At 33.4% G+C, this 24,919-nt stretch overlaps 1 protein-coding gene across 3 annotated transcripts in view; it reads right to left on the bottom strand.

Annotated features, from left to right (window-relative positions):
* MTX2 (metaxin 2) overlaps positions 1-24,919 on the bottom strand; it is a 57,258-nt gene that overhangs the window by 6,153 nt on the left and 26,186 nt on the right. For 2 of the 3 annotated variants that reach the window (XM_082466812.1, XM_082466813.1), the window contains 5 exons: positions 7,901-7,973; positions 2,899-2,975; positions 1,544-1,636; positions 997-1,035; positions 481-606 (listed from right to left, as the gene is read on the bottom strand). In XM_082466812.1, the coding sequence (XP_082322938.1) occupies positions 481-606; positions 997-1,035; positions 1,544-1,636; positions 2,899-2,975; positions 7,901-7,973 (408 nt within the window). The remainder of the gene's footprint in view (positions 1-480; positions 607-996; positions 1,036-1,543; positions 1,637-2,898; positions 2,976-7,900; positions 7,974-24,919) is intronic. The other variant, XM_082466814.1, reaches the window with a different exon arrangement.

Here is a 24,919-nt window from a genome sequence, read left to right as displayed (position 1 = left end):
AGGTTATAGAGTAGCAGGTATAATATGACCCCATTTAAAGAAAATGTTATTAAGAGACACCTAGAAGAATGTTCTCCATATAGTTAACAGTGGCAATTTCTAGATAGTAGGATTCCAGCCAACTTTTATTCCGTTTTTGAAGTTTTCTGTATTACATAATTTGTTTTACAATAAGCATGTGTGATTTTTATAAAACAAAAAAGTACTTCATGTCAGAGAAAATAAGAGCAAATGTTTTGTTAATTTTTTTTTATTATGTTGGGAGCTTTTTTTTTTTTTTTGGCTGAGCCACGCAGCATGTGGGATCTTAGTTCCCCGACCTGGGATGGAACTGGCGCCCCCCTGCATTGGAAGCACAGAGTCTTAACCATTGGACAGCCAGGAAGTCCCCTGGGATTTTTTTTAAAGGACTATCAATTAAAAATCTTTTTTCTTTATGTATTAAAGTTGAGGGTTTTATCAACTTCAATCTGAACTGACCTGGTCCAGAGTCTTGTTACCCCATCCAATAGCTTTCATCTTACGTTTGACCTCCCACTGTTTCTGATAGGCCAAAATATGATTCAGAGGCCAAGGGTAAGGAGATCCATACCTAGCATGAGTGATCTAAAGCAAAAAGATTATGTTAAAAACATGATTCTAAAGACATAGCCTGTTTTCACAAATAAAATTCTAAGGGAAATATATTTCCAGAGACCACAAACAGAGCAATCTGAAAAAATAAAACAAAACAAAACATAGCTTGCAATCTAAAAATTAAAATTTTAAACCATTCCCTTTAAAAATATATAAACTTTCACATACTCTGCAACCAGTTATATCAAACAATGACACACAGCTTCCCTAAAATGTATGTGCAAGCAAAATTAAAGTGAAAAACTATATCACTAATGGTATAAACCACAATGTTTCATTTATGAGCAGGGACTTATGATTCTGAGCAAAAGTGTTTTTTCATTAAATTTTAATTAAGATAAATGCTGCAGAACCACTCACCTCCCCTACAGTAGCTTCATCACACCACTGAAGATACAACTAGGAAAAAAAAAAACAGTCACCAAAACTTTAGAGTATCAAAGAGAAAATGGATAAAGAAAGTTATTTCTTGCCAGGGTAATTTTTTATAAGCCAACATCATAAAAGTCACATACGTGAGGGTTGTTTTTGTTTTTTCTTGGCTAATGTTACTACATAGAATTATTAAACTTAATGGTGGTACCTATAAAAATATTTCTTATTCATAGAATACATCTCTAAATGCCATTAAAGTATTTTACAGATACCATTTAAGTGAATTTCACAAGACCAAAATAAAATAATGAGTGGGCAAGAGTCACTCCTGTTTACAAATAGAAAAACAAGAAATGATAATATCAGGCAACTTGTTCAAAGATAATGATCAAATAATTTGGGTAACCACACTAGCCCTAGAATTTGCTTGACTGTTTTCCTATTTTTCAGTAACTTCAACATAATCCATAAGAAAGATGATCTTTTATGAGAGAAAAAGCTTATTTTCAAGGCCTATTATCTTCTATTATACCTCTGCAGTCAACAGCATATTGTTGACTAATTCCATGTAGGCTTTCATTTCTGCTTTTTGGACTTCATCCAGCCCATCACTAAGAGAATGGCCCTAAAGGGAATTTAAAAAACTTTAAAAGAGCATCATATTAAATGCACAAAAACTTTCAGTTATCTTACTACCAAGTAATACAACATCAATGTTTTACTGCAAATGTCCAATGGCTTAATTTCCAAAATGCCCCCAAAACATAATTATTTTATGTGAAAAAATAATTAATACTTTGCTATCACTACAAAATATTAATAAGAAGGATTTACTTGTCATTATAAAAATGTATCTTTCAAGAGACAAAATTACATTATTATTTCACAAAAGAAGAAAACAATGATGGTCAGTAAACCTTGTTTTTTTTAAGAGACTAACCTTTTTAGTAATAAAATAAATTCCAAAGATTGACATGTGTTACTTATAAAAGTGGTCAAAGATTTTTTTAAATGTTCTTAGTAAAGGATAGGGAAATAGACACTAATTTTTAAATTCTAATACGGTATAGTAATGAGTGGATGCATAAAATTGTATAAGCTTTAGTTGTAAGATTTTTAAAATGCATACCCTATAACACTGTATTATCACTCTTAGGAATTTATCCTAAGGAGATAATTTAACAAGTGTACAAAGGTGTATGTACAAGAATATTTATATTAGCACTCAATAACAGCAGAAAATTGGCAACAACTTCAGTGTCCGTCAATAAAGACTTAAGTAAATAAATTATAATACATCCATACGATAGAAGATTATACAACAATTTAAAATGATAACATATATCTATAGTCATTAAATGGAAGAATTTCCAAACACATTGATGATTTTAAAAGGCAGGTTGCAAAATAATACATAATAGTATGACCTGTATTTTTCTACATATGCAAAAAAATTCTGGAAGCATGTTCCCCAAAATGTTAATGGAGGTTGTTCTTTGATAACTATTAAAATCTAAACTGAATAATAACTCAAACGGGTGAATTAGTATTGATACATTCAACTTTTAAACATATTCTATAACTCCCTTCTCAAAGGTTAACCTGATATTTTACAACAGTGAAGAGTTTTCATTTGTGACCAAAATTCTCATAAGCATGAGTTAGAAAATTATCTATCACTTCGTAAAGATCAAATGGCTTCTTTTGCCATTGACTTACATTATGGGGAAAAAAACTTACTCTTTAGAAATATTTCTCTGGTAGTTTATATCAGCATTTTGTAAAACTAGGTTAAAATCAACGTAAATGTTACAACACCCTAAACAATGATGAATGACTTACTTAAAAGTAACTGTGATCAAATGTATTTAATATCATTTTTATTACCTTGGCTTTAACGAATTGGACTATTGGACCAAGTTCCGATACTACTTGATTTCCTACGTGAATAAAAGGTACTTTACCTGTTGAGGGGGAAAAAAAATGTGAAAACACTCTCCATAAATTAAAGTTTGTGCTAAAAAGGAAATCAACACAAAACTGGGATATGTTTTATTAATACACAGTTTCCTAACACTATGACTTTTGAAAATTATAGCTAAATGCGTATGTTAAATTTTAAAAATTTTAAAACATTAATTACTAATTTTAAAACAAAAGAAAAAAAACAAGGAGATTCATTTCTAGAGTTCTTATATGTAATAACAGATCACAATATTCCCTTTTCAGAGTTAACACTAATAAGTCACTATATAGCAGTAAATACTAATTATTCAAATTATATGACCCAAGCCTAGTCATTGGTTCATGACCACTGATAGATCTGAAAAAATTTAACTGGGCCTTCTCTTCAGAGTACAATGAATCAATCTATATTTAAACTACATTTATGAAGCTCTTTTTTTTTTTTTTTACACCTACTACTTTCAAATCTCAGGTACCCATTCAGATCAATTGTTTAAGCACATAATGGTGCATTAATAAATGTATCTGACTCAAAAATATCAGGAATTAAGGCAATAACAATCTTTGAAGGTATGCTAGCTTATGAATTATAATACAAAGTATGTTCCCAACACATGTGGGGAAAAAAGAATTAGTATGCTTACAAAAACTGGTTTCCCTAAATAAATGCCACATTAAAAAAGTAATATTTCATTTTTTAAATACTAATAATAGATGAAATTATCAGAGATGACGATCTCCAAATAGCAATAAAGTCTACCTCAAATGCTAGAGGATGAAACTTTGTCAGACCTAGTTCAAATAGAGTTCACACTAACAGCAGGCTTCTTCGTGGTCCTTTTCAACAGATTCACTCCTCTCTGGCTTAGACAGCCTGAGGGTAATGGATGAGGTGCACAGCACCAACAAAAGCTTCATCTGCGTCCACAGGACAACATTACAAAGGAAAGGCAGGCCTTTTGGAATACAACTCAACGGAGGTATTTAGAAGACATTTCCATTTACCAATATAAAAACACTGAACTCTGCATTCCTTTTTTCTACCGCTTTATAAATCTTGCAAAAGAGAAAAAAAATTCTTATCTGTTAAGAATTAGATCAAACTCTTTTTTAACTTGGGATAATATCTTTGTAACTACTATACTGCTAGAAATAGTGCAGGTCCTCTGAGATAATATGACCAGAGAATGAAAACTATTTGTGAATGAATGTCTAGACTGAAGAGTATTTTGGGGTGGTACATTTTGAGATCAAAGTATATTTCTCATTTTCATTATCCAGTTTGGAGTTCTTAGAAGACAGAGTTTATACTGGTATACCTTGTCTTATTGTACTTTGCTTTATTGGGCTTTGCAGATATTGCGTGTTTTTACAAACTGAAGGTATGTGGCAACCCCGAATTAAGTAAGTGTATTGGTGCCATTTTTCCAACAGCATTTGCTTACTTTATGTCTCTGTATCACATTTTGGTAATTTTCACAATACTTCAAACATTTTCAATATTATTATATTTGTTATAAATATAAAACTTTAAAGGATGAGGAGTTGCTTCTTATGGATGAGCAAAGAAAGTGGTTTCTTGAAATAAAATCTACTCTTAGTGAAGATGCTGTGAAGACTTGAAATGACAACAAAGAATTTAGAATATTACATAAACTTAGTTTATAAAACAGCACCAGGGTTTGAGAGGATTGACTCCAATTCTGAAAGACGTTCTACTGTGGGTAAAATGCTATCAAACAGCATTGCATGCTACAGAGAAATCGTTTGTGAAAGGAAGAGTCAATAGAAGAGGCAAACTTCAATGCCGTCTTATTTTAAGAAATGGCCAGGGACTTCCCTGGTGGCACAGTGGTTGAGAATCCGCCTGCCAATGCAGGGGACACGGGTTCGAGCCCTGGTCCGGGAAGATCCCACGTGCTGCGGAGCAACTGAGCCCGTGCGCCACAGCTACTGAGCCTGCACTCTACAGCCCGTGAGCCACAACTACTGATGCCGTGTGCCACAACTACTGAAGCCCACGCACCTAGAGCCCGTGTTCCGCAACAAGGGAAGCCACTGCAATGAGAAGCCCACACACCACAATGAAGAGTGGCCCCTGCTGACCTCAACTGGAGGGGGCCCGCGCACAACAACGAAGATCCAACGCAGCAATTAACCAATCAATCAATCAATCAATGAAAGAAACAATAAGAAATGGCCAGAGCCACCCCAACCTTCAGCAACCACCACCCTGATCAGCCAGCAGCCATCAATATGGAGGTAAGACCCTCCGCCAGCAAAAAGGTTTTGACTCACTGAAGGCTCAGACGATGGTTAGCATTTTTTAGCAATAAAATATTTCTAATGGAGATATGTATAGTGTTTTTTTAGCCACAATGTTATTTCACACTTAACAAACTACAGTATAGTGTAAACATAACTTTTATATGCATCGGGAAACCAAAAAAATCCATGTGACTCACTTTATTGCGATATTCGCTTTACTGTGGCGGTCTGGAACCAAACCCCACAGTATCTCAAGGTATGCCTGTATTTTATTTCTTTTCTTAAAAATACTTTGAGCATTGTAGATTCTGAAGCAGGGAAGCAGTGTGGGTAGTCAGTTGAATACTCATATATCTCTAAATACAAATAAATAAATAAAAATCAAGGCAACAAGGGACTTACCTGGTGGCACAGTGGATAAGAATCCACCTGCCAATGCAGGGGACACGGGTTTGAGCCCTGGTCCAGGAAGATCTCACATACCATGGAGCAACTAAGCCCGCATGCCACAACTACTGAGGCCCAGGCGCCTAGAGCCCATGCTCCGCAACAAGAGAAGCCCGCGCACCGCAATGAAGAGTAGCCCCTGCTCGCCACAACTAGAGAAAGCCCGTGCACAGCAACGAAGACCCAAAGCAGCCAAAAACTAAATTAATTAATTATTTTTTAAAAAAAAATCAAGGCAACAAATTAGAAGTAAATAGTGTCTTCTGTCACTAGCCTGACTTAAAGTGGAGCCAGTGTTATATCCTTATTATTGGAGGTGATCAGGCAAAGGCAGAGTGAGACAGTTATTCTCTGGCACCAATCAAAGGTCATAAAAAAAAAAAAACCGAAGGCCCTGCTTCTCATTTTAGGCAGAATAATCATTTTTGGAACGATTATATTTAAAGAAAGCAAGAAGATGTTGCCAAGCAAGTTTATTTATTCAGAGAATATTAGAAATAGAAAGGACCTTGGATGTCATCTAATCCAAACACCTCATATTACAGATGAAGCCACTGAGGCTCAAAGAAGAGAAGTGAAATTTCCCAAGAAAACTGTTAACATGTGACAAAGTCACAGAAGGGTTAGACTAAAAATTTCCTAACTCTTAGCCAAGTGGTCTTCTGACTATTCCATGATGTTCTCTGCTTTAAAAATCTACCAACAACCAGATCAAACAAGCAAATTAAATATAACACATTCCCATGGTCACCCAAATCATATGATGAAAGAAATACTAGAGACATGATGAAATTTAAATACCTTAATAGAAAGTGCCATTTTCATCTACCTATAGGAGACTTCTCCTATGCATATATGTATATATGCATGTATTGTAGTCTCTATACTATTTATGTTTGTCTTTCCTAGAATCTATAAAGATGGATACCTATCTAGGTAATACTACATATAGTACAGTCATTTTAGGAAATAGGTGGATAAGCTATATGGCTTCTCCTTGATTTGTCAAAGATATTAACTTTAGTATTAGATTACTAACCTTTTTATATGAATATTTACACTCTTTGTATGACTACACAGAGGAAAAAGATGGACAGAACCCAATATAATTCATTTCACCAGAATTCAATAAAGTTTATAAAACCTATGTATAAATTTAAAACAAAATGATTCAATTAATAGCCTTCAAGAATCTAAAAGATGTCTATGTTTATAAGTCTAAAAATGCATTTATTGAAACGTTTTTAAAATGTATATTCATAAACCTATAAATGTAGAGGTATTCATATAGAATTTTCAGTGTGTATAGAGAGGGTGTCTTCACAGCTGTTGACAATTATTACCACCCTTAAGAGTTTATGATGAAAAAAATGTCATTCCTAACGATCCAAGTCATTCCTAAATTATCACCACAATAAAGAGATCGATAAATGTCTCCCTAAAAAGCAACGTAACACACTTGTACCAATCAGTTATATTCAACGAATTTATTCATAAAGCAGTGGTCCTATGTGTTATTATTGCTCCAGCAAAACCATAATTATAATAACCCATACCAATTCTATTTATTTATCAGATTTGGTGGCACTATATTTTTATATTAAAAATTACCTGAATCATATTTATTTAAAACTGTACCTTAATCTACTAATACATGATACACGAAAAAGGCAATACTGATTATAAAAAATAGCAGAAAGGCTAAAACCTTAATAAGAAAAAGTACCTTAAAAACTTAAAATGAAACAAAAAGAATCAGAAACCAAAGACATTCAGATCTATGACATGTTAATTTAATTATTCCACAATCTCTCTTCTTCCATCGGCATAATGGGAGAATACAATTTAGAGAAGTGTATTTAATAGTAAATGGATTCACATATTAAAATTTGTTTTCTGAAGAAGGAACAGTCTTATGTAAATAAGACTAGGGGAAATCTGAGATTATGTATTTTCTTAACATTTACTATTTGAAACAATTCCCCTAACTTTCCAGTAATCATCTCTGACCACAGAGTTGAAATGAGCAGACATGTCACCCCAAGACTGTCAAGTTTGCAACTGTTACTTTATAGAACAGGAAAATTCTTCAAAGGGTAAACAAAAAATATAGGCATTTAGAAAATCTAGGTACAAACTGGACTATCACTGCAATTTTATCAATGCAGAATATTAACAGAGAAGAAAAACAAAACTAAAAAACACTTACCAGATGGAGACATATATTCTGCATTTGCCCTGCAAACCACTTTAACAGGCAGATTACACATCTGCAAAAAGGCCTGTCAACCAAGAGAAGTCTACAGTAAGTCTAGTGAAAGTATATGCATATTCGAACACAACTTTTTATTTATTTCTTTTCTAAACTTAAGTAATAGCTCAGGAAAAGAAAAAGAATGAATCAACTTAAAGTGAAAGATTTGTACTCTAAAACAAAAACAAAATGTCATTTCAATACTCAAAATCAATATGACTTAGACACCAGTAAATGTATAAAACTTAAAGCATTTATACACACAAATGTAAATTATCCACTTATTTTACTGCATTAGTTTATGTAAGTCAGCAATACTGTATATTTATTTAATTTTCTTTAACAGATGACTAAAGTCCAAACTTTATAAGCTATTACTAACTTCCACTCCTCTTTACAGATTCCTTATCTTTCCTGTCTTAGGGGAAAACTCTCAAAACGTTATTTTTACTACTTCAAAGTTCTCTCCAGTAATACTCAACATCCTAATGTGTAGCTTTCATGCTTATTAACTCACTTTTTAAAGATATAGAATTGTTTATTTTTACTTTGTTTATAGCAACAAAAATTTTATAAGTGACTTAACTGTCTAACAATAGGGAACTGGTAAATTATTTATGGTAAATGCAAACCATATAATTTTATACAACAATTTTTAAAAATCATTAATTATATCTTCACACATGACTGCCTTAAATAAGAACTTTATTTCCAAAGCTTCCTTCCAACTGGGTGTGACCAATGTCTAAATTCTGGCCAACGGGACTCAAAGTTCTGGGCAACTGCTCGGGAAGTTTCTTTAAAAAGAAGAGATATGACCTCTCCTCTTTTTCCTTCTTGCTGACTAGAATGTGAAAAAGATGACTTACAGCCACCGTAGCCAAACTGAATCACAGTAGAAGCTGAGTGTTGAAGATGGTAGAGCAACAAGAAGAGGCAAGAAGCCTAAGTTTTTGATAATCATTCAGTCCCAAACCTGGATTACTTGTATTAAAAAAAAAAAAAGAAAGAAAGAAAAGAAATAAACTTCTATCTTTTTAAGCCACTGCTATTTTGGGTTTTCCATAACTCACAGCCAAACCTAATCCTAACCAATTTACCAACAATTACTGTTTCTAGGTTTAAACAGCACCTCACCCAAACAAAAGTTGACTCCTCTATGTCTATGTAAGTATAACTAACAGTCCTCTAAATACTATAACCTATGCTCCCAATTTATAACAATAATAGTGAGCCTCTTGGTTGGCCCACAAGTATGGACTCCAGGTAGTGGTTCTCCAGCTTCAGTGTACCATCAAAGTCATGAGGAAGGCTTGTTAAAACACGGATTGCTAAGAAGGGAAGAATTAGAATAAGTATAAAGAGACCTTTCAAGAAGACTGAGAAGGAAGAAGAAGGGAATTAAGAAGGGTCAACTCCCTTCTATTATATATGTATCTGTACCCAATGATGGAAAAAGGTTGAGCTCATTAAAACATATATAGGAAATAGGCTGAAATGACAAGAACCAGGCAGAATAGCTGACATACAAGATCCATGAGAAGATAAAAAGGAATGAAATAAGAGCACAGGTGGAAGCATCTGTTTTTTTCAGGAAACAGGACACTTTTTCCACTGTACTTGCAAGGGGTGGTCAGCATCAGTGATGATGATTGCAAGCTGATAAGTGAGAAGGTCAAGAAAATGAGGGAGTGCTCATATTCTGTGAAATGGGAGAAAAAACTGTCTGCCGAGAATGTAGGACTAAGAGGGGGTTTAGGCCTTCAGAAGAACAAAAAGAATTTGAAAGAACTGCTAATGCATCTTCTCAAAGGTCAGAATAATACTCAGTTGTTAGTTAACAATCATAGTACTATATAAAATAGTAAATATGGTATATTTTGCTAACCTCCATGAATATTGGTAACTGTACTAATCATTGTTCCAAAAAGCTGTGTTTCACTAAAAGAGATTAAGCAAAATTGTAACGTTCTACAATCAAAGCCGTGTTTCTAGTCCTGTGAATTTTTTACTTCTTTACTAAAAAATAACTGGCTTAATTTTAAACAATTTAACAACATTCAACTTACCACAGACCTCAATTGATGGCACAATTCTACTTAGCCAAAGATTAATTTTATAGCATTTACTACAATTATTCTTCATCCCTGATTCAAAAGAAATTTTCTGAATTAATCTGAATTAATCACAAAGAAGTCTGTCACAAACACAGTATTTTCATCCAAACATTAAAAATACAAACCAAAACATTACCATTACTGTCTTCAAGAATATAAAAATTCCAAATCCAAAACAGACTTTGATTCAGCAGTATTTCTCCTTTCTCTTGTAGCATAGGAGAAAAATCTCTTAGGCTCCAAAATAGTACTTTCACCTTTCACTTGCATTTTCAATCTCTTATCAGCACCTCAAATACTCTAATTAAAACAGGTATGATACACCAACCTAAAACACATTTTATTTTCAATTCTGAATAGCAATCTGCATACTTTTATTCTTATGTAAATCCAAAGAAAAACGTAGTTCTAATTATAATAAGGAAAGTTAGGAAAATTCAGCCAACTCCTATTCCTCTGTTGGATACATTATTAAACTAATTATTAAACTAATTATTAAACTAATTCAAGTGATTGACAACATAAAATAATTTAAATAAAAAATTTAGCACACCCTATAAGAACAATGATTTATAACTGTGCTGTCTAGTATGGTAGCCACTAGTCACCTGTGGCTATTTAACTTAAATTTAAATTGATTAAAGTTGAATAAAATTTTTAATTCAGTTCCCCAGTCACACTAGCCATTTCACAGGCTCAACAGCCACATGTGGCTAGTGGCTACCATATTTATTGGCCAGTATAAATAACAGAACATTTCCATCATCACAGAAAGTTCTACTGGACAGTGTGGGTCTATTGCAATAGCAATGGTAATCAGTGCATAAAAGATACGTTAGCACAACAGGCTGACATCATCTGAAAGAGATTAGGCTAAATATTATAAAAACAACCTGCATAGTATTACAGTGATGACTGTGAGACATTAAACTCCATAATATTTTCAATTTTCAGAAAGAACTAATATAGGGTTTACTCATTTGCTGAGCAACCCCAGTTGACAAAATGGGTCAGGTAAGTTTATGAAAATGTGAAAACTAAGAACTTTAGAATGAATAAATTAAAGCACAGCCAATAAATATATTCTTTGAATATAAATTTACTGAGTACCTAAACATATGACATAGTAGGACTTTTTTAAACATACACACACACATGCACACAGAACATAATACCCAGTACCTAACGTCTAAGACCCTGAAATTTAATTAGCTTCATGTAGTTTCAACATATTGAGTGAATTAATTAAGTTCATAGCGTCAAAAAAATTCATTGAAGGGTGTGTATATTTTTTTATTTCCACAAAAAAATTCAAAGGAAAAAAGTAATACTAGATCATCGAGAACCAGTTAAACATGAAGGATTGAACTTACACATTTATCTCTGCAACCTTTCAAAAAATCCAATGAAATAACAGTGAAGAAACAGAAAATGTGTAAACCCAGAAAAACACAAAGAATGGAAGAGGAGACCAAAGCAGACCAGAGATGTCAACCCATTTTTATAAGCTAAAAAGCAGACTTAGCAGGGCAGAGGAAGCTGAAACCTAAGGGCATGCAGAGGAGAAAATCAATACATTTGCATCAGAGAAACTGGGAAGATTCCAAAACTGGAGGCACCAAGTACCACAGAAGGCAGAGGTGAGGTAAAGGACTAAAAATAGGAGAATTGGATGAAAGTCTGTAAAAGCATCAGCCAACTAGCCCGCCCCCAATCTGGCAGGAGAGAGGGGTTCATTCTCTGGAGAAACCCAACCAGAGAAGCTCCTGACTCAGGACCCAAGCACAGCAGAGGGCCCCAGGTAGAGGGTCACACTGGAAGGAAGGTTAAGGGAAAGTATGTACACTGTAGAGAGCCACAGCACCCTCTCCCTCTCAGCTCCCAAACACTGGCAGTCACATTAAGTCCTCCAGAGTACCTCTCCATAGAAAACACCTACCGATACTGATGATTTTAGTGAGGGGTAGGGACAGTGGCCAAAAAATGGCCACTGTGCAGTCTATAGTGAAGCCCGCATGTCAAAAAGTCCCTCAATGCCCCATCAGCTTTTTAGTGCCTCACTCTTAAATATAAATTGTTAGCAGAGATCAATAGATATTTGAGGAAAGCCTCAAACATCCAGAGCCAAAACAAACTACAAAAAAAAGTAGTTGAGAGGAAATAGAAAATGCAGACAGCAACTTCAAAGAAAAATTATAATGGTTAATATTCATTGAGCACTTACTATGTGCCAGGTACTTGTATAAGACCTTAACTCTATGAGGTAGGTACAAAAAAAAAAATCCCTATTTTAAGATGAGAAAACAGAAGTACAGGGAGGTCAAGGAATCTATTCAAGGCATATAGGAAGAAAGGAAAGGAGGGAGGGAGGGAAGAAAGGAGAGAAAAAGGGAAAGAAAGGAAAAAAAGAAAGAAAGAAAAAGGGAAAAAAGGAAAATGAAAAGAAGCAAAGCACAAAAAGGACTGAGATGACACTGAATGTCTCAAAAGAAGCTCCAAAAGCTAAAGGATGACAAAAGGCTTTCAAAATTCTAACGAAAAATCTTGCCAACCTAAAATTCTACATGTGGCCAAGGAATCAATCAGGTGTGAAGACAGAATTAAAAAGAAACATAACACAAGCAAGGTCTTTTTTAAAAGCCTAAAATAAAAATAATAAACCAAGAAAAAAAGAACATGGGATGCAGAAAATTAGGGAATCCAACATAAAAGGAAGGCAAGAAGAATTCCCTGAATGATGATGAATAGCAGTCATAACAACCAGCTGTGACGCCAACCAAGAAAGAAACTGTCCCAATTAAAGTAGAAGGAACAGGGCTTTCAGAGGTAATAGTTCCAATAAATAAATAAATAAATAAAGGACCTGACATGTTTGACCATTGTGAGGGGGAGTTTTACAGTTCAGTCAAAGAGTTCAGGAGAGAAAACTACCCAAATGAATTAAATAAAGCAATTATTTACACAATGGAAAAAAAATCATATAGAAAGAATATGTTCATTGTACACTAAGCCACTCAGCTGGGGTCAATATTTACATTCTAATTATAATATAAACACTGAATATTAATTTAACAAAAGTTAAAGAACTATTGGGAAGATGGGGAAGGAGAAGGGGAAGAGAGCTGCAAATGGTAAATTTCGTAGTGGAATTCAATAGATATATTTAAATTAAAAAATGAAACGGCAACACAAGCATCTTACTTCGAAATACAGAGGTAAATACCCAGGCGAAAAAAATACAGCTGAAAGAACAGAAAGTGGTTGTTTCTGGGTATCAGGATTTGGGGTGAGGTAAGGGTGGGACAGTCGACTGTTTTCTGTGTGTGACAAGACTCCCATACATTGATGGTGGCAGTGGTAAACGAGCCAACCACTTTGAACTGTTTGGTAATATTGCCTATTAAGCAGATGCCTACTCTGTCAGCCAACAATTCCCCTCCCAGAAATACACCAAAAAGAAACGAGGCATATAGTCACTAACATACAAGAATGCTCCTAGCAACTTCGTCCATATAATCAAATAAAGGAACTCAAATGTCCGTTAACATGAGCAGCAACTCTAAAATTCCTAATTCCAAGCTAAAAAGGATATATAATATTACCAATTGCTATTATAAAAAAGCGAAAAATATAAAAAGATTACATATTTTTCTTAACTCTAAATTCTTTAGAAAGAGCATACTTTGAGAACTTTTAAATCAGAGAAATTCTAGAAACAGTCCCAGAAGGTAACACCTATGATAATCCACGAAGATTCTAAATTCTATTTCTTCAGTAATTACTTCTGAATCATATCTTCTGGGAACTACAGCTCAAATATTTTGTAAAAACTAGTTTTGAGAAATAAAATATATTTCATTTACATATAATTGAAACTAAGGCCAGGAGTCTAAAGAAATAAGAACAATCTGTTACCAATCAATTCGACCCTTACAAATACTTTAAATCCTATGTTCAAAAGTTGTTATTTTAGATAACAGTGCCACTCCTTTTATTAGATCATAAAACTAGCATCTTAAATGTTTGGGGAAAACCTAACACATGTTGCAGATAAAAGAATGTCTTGTGATTGCCGGGGCCGGGTGGGGTGGGGGGGCGGCAGCAGCGGGAGGGATGAATGAACCGGGAGGGTGGGGTTAGCAGACACAAACTACTATATACAGGACGCATAAACAACAAGGTCCTACTGTAGAGCACAGGGAACTACATTCGGTATCCTGTGATAGACCATAATGGAAAAGAGTATGAAAAAGAATGTATATATATGTATAACTGAATCACTTTGCTGTATAGTAGAAATTAACACAACATTGTCAATCAACTATACTTCAATAAAATAAATTTAAGAAAAAAAGAATGTCAGGAATATAGACAGGGATCCTGTAACAGCAATCCTTCAGTAACACGGTGGCAAGGCTTCTGATTCCTCTTCCTTCTCATTTCAGAACCCTCTGTCTTCTAAAACTAGCTTTTACTGCTGTAATTCCCAGTTATGTGCCTGGTACATAACTGGCAGATAATAATTATCAGCTCAATGAATAAATGAACAAACACACAAAAATCTGAACAATACGTAAACCACAAAATAAAGAGTAGAGAATCCAAAACTCAGTACACCTAGTTCTAGTCATATATGAATTTTTCTAAATGAAACAACAGAAACTTCTGATAATAAAAACACAGGGGGGGAAGAAAAGGCTGCTTTTGTCAAAATTCAAAACAAAATTTATACTCAACCACTGGTTGGGGTATAAATCAATGTAATCTTTTTAAAGGGCACTTTGGTAACATCTACCAAAATTCTAAATATACATAGCCTTTGACCCAGTAATTGTATTGCTAGAAATATATCATATGGGCATATTTACATAAGATTATACAAGATATATGTAAGGATAGTCACACCTAAGCCCTATTTATAGTAACAAAGTAATAATTATAACAATAGCCTAATATCCATCAATAAGAGACTGGTTCAATAAACTGTGGTGAATCTATTAATGGAATATTTGTAGCCTTCAAAAAAGAATGGGGTTGCCCCTCAACTGAACTTCTCACACTAAATTCCAAAGACATTGCTCATCTGGGCTACTGAATGACATAAGACAGTATACACCAAATGCAGAATTCCTTTTTGTGTTATTTTTCTTCTAAAGGCCTGGAGCAAATCACTAAAACCATAGCTTAATAAGGCCTGCAAAAAGCTAATTTATTTGGTCCGTTGCATAGCTTCCTGTGAACTAACTTGGTAGGAGGATATAATTTTGAATATCTAGAAGAATGAATGGAAAGCAATTATTCACTCATTCACTCACTCAATAAATATTATTGAGCACGTGCTATATATCAGAAACTGTTCTTGGCACTGGGAATAGAGTGCTCCCAGACCTCATGGAGTTTACATTCTAATGGAGACAGATGATAAGCAAATAAACCAGAATAGATCCACTGTGATTCCTGCTACTTAGAAATACAAAGCAGTGTCAGGGTATTGCTATTATATGTAGGATGGTCAGATAAGGGTTCACCGGTAACATAACATTTGAGCATAAACCTGAAGAAAGTTAGGGAGCAAGCCATGTAGGTTTCTAGGAGAAGAGCAGTCCAAGTTCAAAGCAGTTCTATGCTTCAACTGGAGGGTCTGAGGAACAGCAACAAGACCTGTGTGACGATGCAGACTAAGGAAGTGAGTGGTAAGAGATGAGCTCAGAGAGACAACCAGGAGATCGTGGAGGACATCTAGATAATTGTAAGGATTTTGGCTTTTAATTTGAGTGAGACGAACAATCATTACAGGAGGTTGAGCTGAGGATTGCTGGAATCTGACCGACATTTTAAAGGACTACAAACCACTATACAGAGATTAGATTGTAAAGAGTAGAAGGGTGGAAACACAAGAACTAGTTAGGAAAATTTTGCACTAATCCAGGCAAGAAATGATGGCGGCCCAGGCCAGGATAGGAGAGCTGGAGGTGGTAAGAAGTCAGATTCTGGCTATGTTTTCAAGGTAGGGCCAAAAAGATTTGCCGGTAACTGGATGTGGACATAGCAAAAGAAGAGAGGACTCCAAAGATGACTCAAAGTTTCTCCCGCCAGCAGTTAGAAAGATGGGATTGCCATTTGCCAAAACAGGAAAAACTGTGGGACGAGCAGGTTTTGGTGGGAGGAGGAGGATTCAGGGGCCTTTAGATGGTCTTCTCTAACTATCACTTCTCTGTTAGACTTCTGACAGGCAATGACTAGCAGAAAACTCTGCTCTCTTTTCAAAGGCCTGGAGTTGCAAATGGCACACTTATATGCTTTGAAACCAGATAAACAGATTCTAATGAAACATCAAGAAGCCTGTTCTCAAAGGCCACCCCATCTCTTTTATGAACAAAGGTGACAGAAATACCTACAAATCAGTATCATCTTTGTCAACACTTTCCTGCAAGTATGGTAATATCAAGGTGTTAAGAAATGGGTAGAGCTACAGATACTATGCAGAACAAAAACACAATCAAGGACAGTTTTTAATCTTTGATCTTTTCTGCATCTATAGCCCATCAAGCTTAAAAACTGAAAAGTCAATTTAACACCTGGTTAAACAAGAAGCTTTAAGAAGCTAAGAAACCATCTGATAAAAACAGTATTATCTTCTGAAAATTTACTGAGAAGTAACACATGAAGGAGCCACTGTCAGCCGGAGTCCTTTAAAATCTCAGCAACTATGGCCCAGTTGTCAGAAAATTTAAAATAAGCATGCAAGTCTCACAAGTAATATAAGTAGGTAAGCAGAATAACATTAATGAGCAAATCAAACAAAACATCTCAAATAGTATACATAACTAGTTTCTTCAAGTCTTTATTCCCAAAGAAATATATTAATAATATTCCAGAAAGAATCTAGGGGGAAATCAGTGAAATTAAATTTAAGCCAAAAAGTCATCAATTTCTTTTACAGAAAACAATAATTATGATGGTCCCTGACAGAAGTAAGGAAACAGAATCTACAACCTTAAAAACCTTAAAATATCAAATATCCTTTGTTTTAATTGCATTATGTTAACAACAACCAAAAAGGTAATTAAAAATATTCAGTTCATGAAATGGTGTAAAGGGCTCAACCCTGGTTGAATGGAAACACAGCCAGCCAAGAACAGGCCCACCCTGGTCACTGCCTTTGCACACGGAGGATGCTGCCTCATTGAGATGCTGTTCTTACCATCATTTAGAGTAATCTGACTTTCTGTTGCTGACTCATAAGCCATACCACTCTTATGACTGGGTTACTATTAGCACACTCTCACTCCTTATTTGTCACTGGTTAAGTGCCCTAGCAGAACCTAATGGATCCTAACAGAGTAGAGATTTAAGAAGCAAACTGTTTAAGTGGGAGACTATAGTGTCTTCTGAAAAATGGGAATCCCCTGCATCAGTCTTAAAAGTCAATATAGAACAAAAAAGGTTAATAGAGCAGTGAGACAGCTCTGGGTGGAATCACGGTGATGACTGTGTTAATCTGAGAAAGTTCCTTTACCTTGTAAGCGCTCCCATTTCTAAAATGAAGACACCTTATTAGGCAGATTAACTGAAGTGTTGTATGTAAAACATTTTACATACTGTCTGGCACATAGTATTTCAATAAATATAAGGTATTATTATTAAAATTTGTAGTAATAATATTAGTAATAATAAATACTCATAGATCTATCTGCAAAAGAAGAAAGACTATTTAACCTTGGTGATTGCAAAAGAAAAGTTCACTTATTTTATTACCTATTAACACCTCTTTAAGAGAAAAGGGCAAATAATAATTATATACTGTAACTTAGTTATATTTATTTATAATCAAAATAGAAAAATTGTGTACTAAGACAGAAATCTCTAAGTAGATATTAAAAGAATAAGGGAACATAACCAAAAGCTTATACAATATAAAATCTTCTCAACAAGGCAAAAACAACTGAAGACATTTTGATATTGACATAAACTTTTACTTTACAAATAATTTTTCAAAGTCATATACACTGATGAAACTGATAAAAGGCCTCCCCCCCCAGAACATAAGTTCCATTAGTACATGATGACCACGCCTATCTTGTTCACTACTTTATCCTCAGCACACCACAGGTTCTCAATAAACGTTTGCTTAATGAATAAGACACAGATATTCATAATAGTAAATACAAACATACCTAAGTTCATAGAAAAAGAGTAAGCTACAACAAAGATTAGCATTTTGTTATTTTATGTTACCAAAGCTCACTGCATTAAGAAGATCAACGTAACTCCTGTTAAATTCAGAGGTTGTTTAGAAAAACAACAGGAATTCAACTTCTTAAAAAATTAGCTATGCAGAAATCATCAGAAACCACAATTCAATATGCATAAAAAGCTCTAAATAGAGCAAATTTGTTACCAAAAACATGAAATGCTATTGGGAGCACATACGAAACGTCACATCAGAGAATAGGACCTTCCTAATTAACACAACTCTCACCTGAATACCACTCTTGGAATATATGACTCAAGTTAAGATATATCAATATCTGACAGCTGTAGAAAAAAATCAAGTGCAGAAGGAAAGCAACAAAAAAGCTAACCAGAATAGGAAAAGATATAAGTTTTCCCTGTTAGAATTAAATATAAATAAAAGTAAATCGTAGGGTCAAAATTAAGTAAAAGAGTTATGAAATAGTCAAAGACACAGAAAGAATAATTCTTGTAACCCAAGAACCTAATACAGTACCAGTCACAGAGTTGGCACTCAATGAACAATTTGGGAGTAATGACAGGAAACTACTTTTTTTCTGAGTTCCTATAATGAATGTTGTAAAGTTCTGTGATTTACAGATTAAATATTCCCAACTGAGAAAAATAACAATAACAACAAAAAAACCCACTAAGTTTAAAATTCTTAGGATAAGTTAAATAGTAGATGGCAATATAAAATGTATTCATTTCATTTTAATAACATAATGGTAACTCGATACTGAATCATTTACCAATGAGCAACACCAATTAACTTCTTTTCTTTATTCCAAAAATAAAATGAACATTTGTCTTATAAGTTAAATACATAACAATACTCTTTAATTGCACTTAAGCAATAAAATCAACATTGCTTGCCAATAAAAATATTAAAAGAACTCAAAATTTTAAAGAATTGTCCTCAATAACCTTTTAAAAGATTGGGTGCTTTAAATTGATCAACACTGTGGAATTTAAGGGATTATAAACATAGTTTCTAAACGTATGTAAATTTAACATTAACAAAATTATCCGAATTCTAAGTAGAAAAAAATCCATTTTCAGTCCAACCGTTACCAGTTATCCTTAGACAGCAGGCCTCAGGTTTTCTTCTTTAGGACAAAGCTTCTATTCATTTCATAATTAAATTTGAAATATTTTAGGTAAGAACTCACTAAGGACTATTCTAAAGCACGCAATGCCATTTTCAGGGCACAAAATAAAAATGGTTCTGAATTTTAATTCATATCTTGTTTTACCCAAACACCAAGGAAAATCTGTGACAACAACTGAAGGATTATTTTCCACCTTACTGAAGAGACATGTTTTAAAATTAAAAACCACAAACAAACCTATCTACAAAATAATTCATTTTTTATATCAAACCGCTGCAGACCCTGTAATTGAAATAATGTATCTAAGGTTACAAATGAAAAGTGTTAGGTATCATTCTTGAAGTGACAGATTAAGTTCCTAATCCAGTTAAAGTAATAGCCATATTTGTAGTTTAACATAAATTAAGACCTTAATTATATTTGTGACTATTTTAAACAAAATAACAAATTCCTTTGTACCTGGTAATGTAATTTATATCAAAGCCAGGTTCATTTTCCAAACCAATCTATTTCACACTGCAGAAATACTCTGGTATAATGGTATAATGTAATTCTTGCTGTAGAATGTTGAAAGAGTAGATTCACTAAAAGCACAGAAGAGGTTTGAAGATAAATGAAGATGCTATTCATTCAAGGGTAATTTCATCTTAGAACTATATGAAAGATGTTTCGCTCACACGGGGTAGTGTATGGTCTCAAATTTAAGTGCATTTTCAGCTCAAATAAAATGCTGCTAGATCGATTATGTTGATACTGTATATCTAATCATGAAGAATTCTAGCATTTTTTCTGTTTAAAAAATAGACTTGTCATTTTTTTCATCTTACTGCTATGTCTCTATTGTTCTGTTTAACAGCAACAAATTTTAAAATCCTGCTTGCTATTTACTTTTTAAACAGAAAAGTATACGGTTGATACTCTAACTTGCAATCTCTCAGAACTACAGAAATGTAAATTTCTGCTAAGTTAAATAGATATTTATATTAGCAAACCATTACCCTGTATAACCATTTTACATTATTTCACTAATTACTAAAAATGACAACTCTAACAGCCACCTAATTCTATTTTGAATATACTTCATTTTCACAAATCTGTAAGATTAATTTAAATGTTTTATATACACCATACCATTTATGTGTTGAGGGATTAATATTAATACTGAGAATTTTTTAATCTACTAAATTCTATTTGCACTTTAAGTTCACAGTCATCTTTCCTAAAGGTCACATTTTATACATTTAAATCATTCCAGGTGTTATATGCATATATCACCAAAACGCTTTATAATACTTCTGATATAAAAAAGGTAATGTAATGTAACACATTCAATCTGAAGAATTTAAATTCAGTGATATCAAGGAAACATCTGCGGCCTCTATTTTGCTCATTTTAGAACACTGAAAAGGATCCACTAAATTCTCCCTATCCCTTAGCTTTCCTTCTCCTAATCCTGAAAGTGAACACAGAAGCCTCATTTTGCAGAAAATGATCAAAGTGGAAGGGATAAACATACTTTAAAAAACTAAAATTTTACACTTTACAAAACTTTAAGAAAGTTATATCAATTTTAAAATGTTTTACATAAAATAGTATTCTATTAATTCTCTATTAAAATAAATGCATCGGTGCATTCCCACCTATTGTATTTATATCAGGTTTAAACTGACACTTAGAAACTACATACAACCATAAACAAGCTGTTTAAAGTAGAAAATGTATTAAACCAAACTGAAAATTCAAAATCATTTCCTCTAAAATTCTATAGGTAAGTTGTCCACTGTGACCATCTGAATGACACAACAAGTTTACAACAGCTGTAATTTCATAATCACAGTTCTTTCTCCAATGCAACAATTGACCTGCAGTCCCGAAGGAGAGATACTCCTCTTTCCTGCTCTTCCTCAATCACTACATTATGATGTTATCATTTAACTTCATATTAATATGTCCACCTAAAAAGCATCAATTGTGAAAAGGAAAAAGCAAGGGTCAGCTAACTGCTTATCAGCAGATCTGACATGTTAGTGTTCATGGCCCAGTATTAATGGGGCCTATAAAAATGCTGACATTTTTAATGATTAAAGTTGGGGGAGCATATAGAGAGGCAGGCTCTCAATGGAACAGCTTAAACTATATTTTCCTACTGTTAAAATAGGACTTCGCTCTCCCAGTTTATTTCCTTTTGTACCAATAGTAAATAATTCTTTGGGGTTATATGACTAGATATAATTTTTAAAAAGCAAAACAGAAGTTTTTTTTTTTTTTATAACAGCCTGTGTTAATAAAAACCACAAAACCTGAAGGAAAAAAAACAACATATTCAACAGAAAGAATACAGTTTTTTTCTGTTGTGTTCCCTTTCATTTTTAGAGATTAAGTATTTATTCACAAAGGATAGGAAAAAATAAGAATATTATTTCCCTTAACCTAAGCTTAAATGTTATTCTTACTTGAAGTAAAAAGTGAAGAAGTAAAAAGGAAGATTACTTTTTCATTCACCATTCTAATAATCATCAGTTTGAGACACTCTCTAAAAAATAAATTCAATAACTAAACTTTTACAATATTTAGATTAAGCCATACAAAAAAGGAAAACAGGTTTCTTTTTAAATTGGCTTCATATATAATAAACAAAAATCCTTTCTAAAACTTACTAGAAGTAACATTTTATTATATAAAGACATTCACAAAATACGTATATAAATCTTTGAAGCAAAAATAGGCACTAATTCAGCATTCAACATCATCTTGTAGTTCTTCTGCTTTCACTTTTTTCAAAAGAATTTCCCATTTATTACCTAACTTGAACTTCCTAAAAACCCATAACATAGGTAATGCTACCCTTATCACATCTCAGAGATCCAAAAGCTGCAACATATCTATCCCTCACATCTTAATGTAATCCGTAAATGGTAAGATATAATTTTCTAGGAAATGTCAGAAATGATTTTTGAATTAAGTGTCTACTTATTTTTGGATAAAACTCCAAAGGTCTGTATCACTGGACTGGACTGGTATGCAGCAAAGTGTTACAAGGGTGGACTCTATACCCAGACTCCCTGGATTTGCATTCCAGTTCTGTCAAGTACTAATTATATAAGTTTGGGCCAATTGCTTAACCTCTCTGCCTCAACTTCCTAATCTGCAAAATGGAAATAATAATGCTACCTACCTCATATGGTGCCTGTGTGTAAGCATTATCTATGATACCTAAAGTACATAGAACAAGACCTGGCTCATGGAGTAAGTGCTGTGTAAATTTTAGCTACAGTTATTATTGTTGTTCTTATTAATATTATCTGCAGAATGGGGATTATAAAAGCACTGACCTCATACAGTTATTATAAGGATTAAATGAGTTCATAAGAATGAAGTGCTCAACACAGTGATGAGCACATAGCAGGCACTCCACCAATGCTGTTGGTGTCTGTTTACCTCCGCAATTTGTGGGCTCTATGACCTTGGCCAGAGCTTTCCTGAGCTTCAGTTTCCACATCTTTAAAATGAGCTTAATAATAGTGCCCTACACTAGGGTTATGGTAAAGATTGAATGAGATACCGCACATGAAAGCTCTCAATAGAGTGCCTTAGACAAGAAAAGCATTCAATAAATACTCAATTTTAAAACAAACCTTATTTAGTATTATTAAAACAATGGTTTGTTTGAATTCAAGCACTCTATATTAACAACTTTTAGTTACGGAATGGAACAATGATTATAAAAATTATTAATGTTCATGCAGATTTAAATATGTCCAAAAATAATTCTTACACCTAACATTTATTTTAATTACTTTAGGCATTACAAAGTCTGCAAGCTTCCATTCCTGCTGCTGACACTGATTATGTATATTTCTGTCAAAGAATCAGGAAAGAAGGAAATAACCAATATTCATTGCATGTTTACAATATGCCAGGTGCTTTTCTAAATGCTTTAATTTTTATATATATTTTACATATTTTTTAACACATTCAGTCTTCACGACACCCAGTAGGATAGCTCCTATTATATCTCCATTTTACAGATGAGGAAACTTGAAACAAAGAGTAATGTTTAAGGTATGTGGAACAGAGACCAACCACCCATTTCATTTGTGGAATCTGCTATAAAAGACAACATATACTGAATCAGTAAAGACATAAACTTCTTGAAGAAAAATCAAATGAAACATTTTCCACAGAAAACTCTGAAGTTCATATGCATTTGCTCATACAGTATTTCTGGACACGTGCTGCCCAATACAAGAGCCACCAGCTACATATAGCGTACTTGAAATGTGGTTGGCAGAAATTGAGATGTGCTGTAAGCGTGAAATACACAACAGATTTTGAACTTAATATAAAAAAAACCGAAAAACATCACGTTAATAAATTTTGTACTGATTACATGTTAAAATGATAATATTTGATAATATTAAATAAAATATATTATTAAAATTAATTTCACCTGTTTCTTTTTCCTTCTTTTAGTGGGGCTACTACAAAATTTTAAATTACATATGTGGGCAACATTATATACATTATATATCTACTGGACAGCTGATTTAGGTTTAGGGGATGAGAGGATAGCAACAGAGAATTGTTATCAAAATTCTTTTACCAACCATTACAAGCTTCAAAGTGGAAGTAATATTATGAAATGGAAGATTTCTCTCCCCCATGTTTGTGTATGTAATACTGTGTATGTGCACCTTGCCATATATATGTGTGTGTATATATATATTTATACACACACACACTGCTCATGAGAACCAGAGGAACACGCTACTCTAATACTTCAAAATATTCAACATATAAGATTATTTTATGACTAGGCAAACACTTCAGGTAATACCAATACCTTGTGGATGAAAGAAGGAACGCAAATCTAAGAGGAAATAACAGCCATGGGAAAAAAAAAATTTTATTTTCTTTTAAACTGAAATCATAAAAGTTCCTTTAACCAAAAAAAATAAAAAATCTAACCACTTAGTTCCAGGAATATAATAAATGCCAATTCTATGTGGTAAGTAAAATTTAAATTTCCTGATGGCTTAACTGGCAGACTACTAAAATATCTGATGCTTGATATCTGATATCTTCTAGAAAATATCCAGTTTATGGATACTCATTACATTGTTTTGGTCAATTTTATACATTTAACTGATTCTTCTAAACGGATACTGGTCCACTATATAGAAGAAAATTACTCCATAAAGTTTACATCAGATATCTGGAAAAGTCACATTTATAGTCATGGCTACTATCAGCTGTCAAGTCAAAGAATATTGAAGAAAACCAAGAAATTTTAATATATGCTGGTTAATTTATCATCTAAGTGACATACGTAGGATAACAAAAAAAATTAAAACGGTTATGCAAAATTCTGCATTTTAAAAGGTTCTTATTTTCTGGTTTTAATTGCAACTGTGATTTGAGATGCCACGGTGAGAAAGCAAATTAATAAGAACCATAAAAACAGAATTACTAGATAAGGTACACACTAAGATTTCTTTTTTCTTTCCTTC

Source organism: Balaenoptera physalus (assembly GCF_965194825.1).
Source record: "Balaenoptera physalus genome assembly, chromosome: 6".
Lineage (NCBI taxonomy): Eukaryota > Metazoa > Chordata > Mammalia > Artiodactyla > Balaenopteridae > Balaenoptera > Balaenoptera physalus.
The sequence above is the reverse complement of the archived record's forward strand: the minus strand, read 5'-3'. Positions and strand labels throughout refer to the sequence as shown.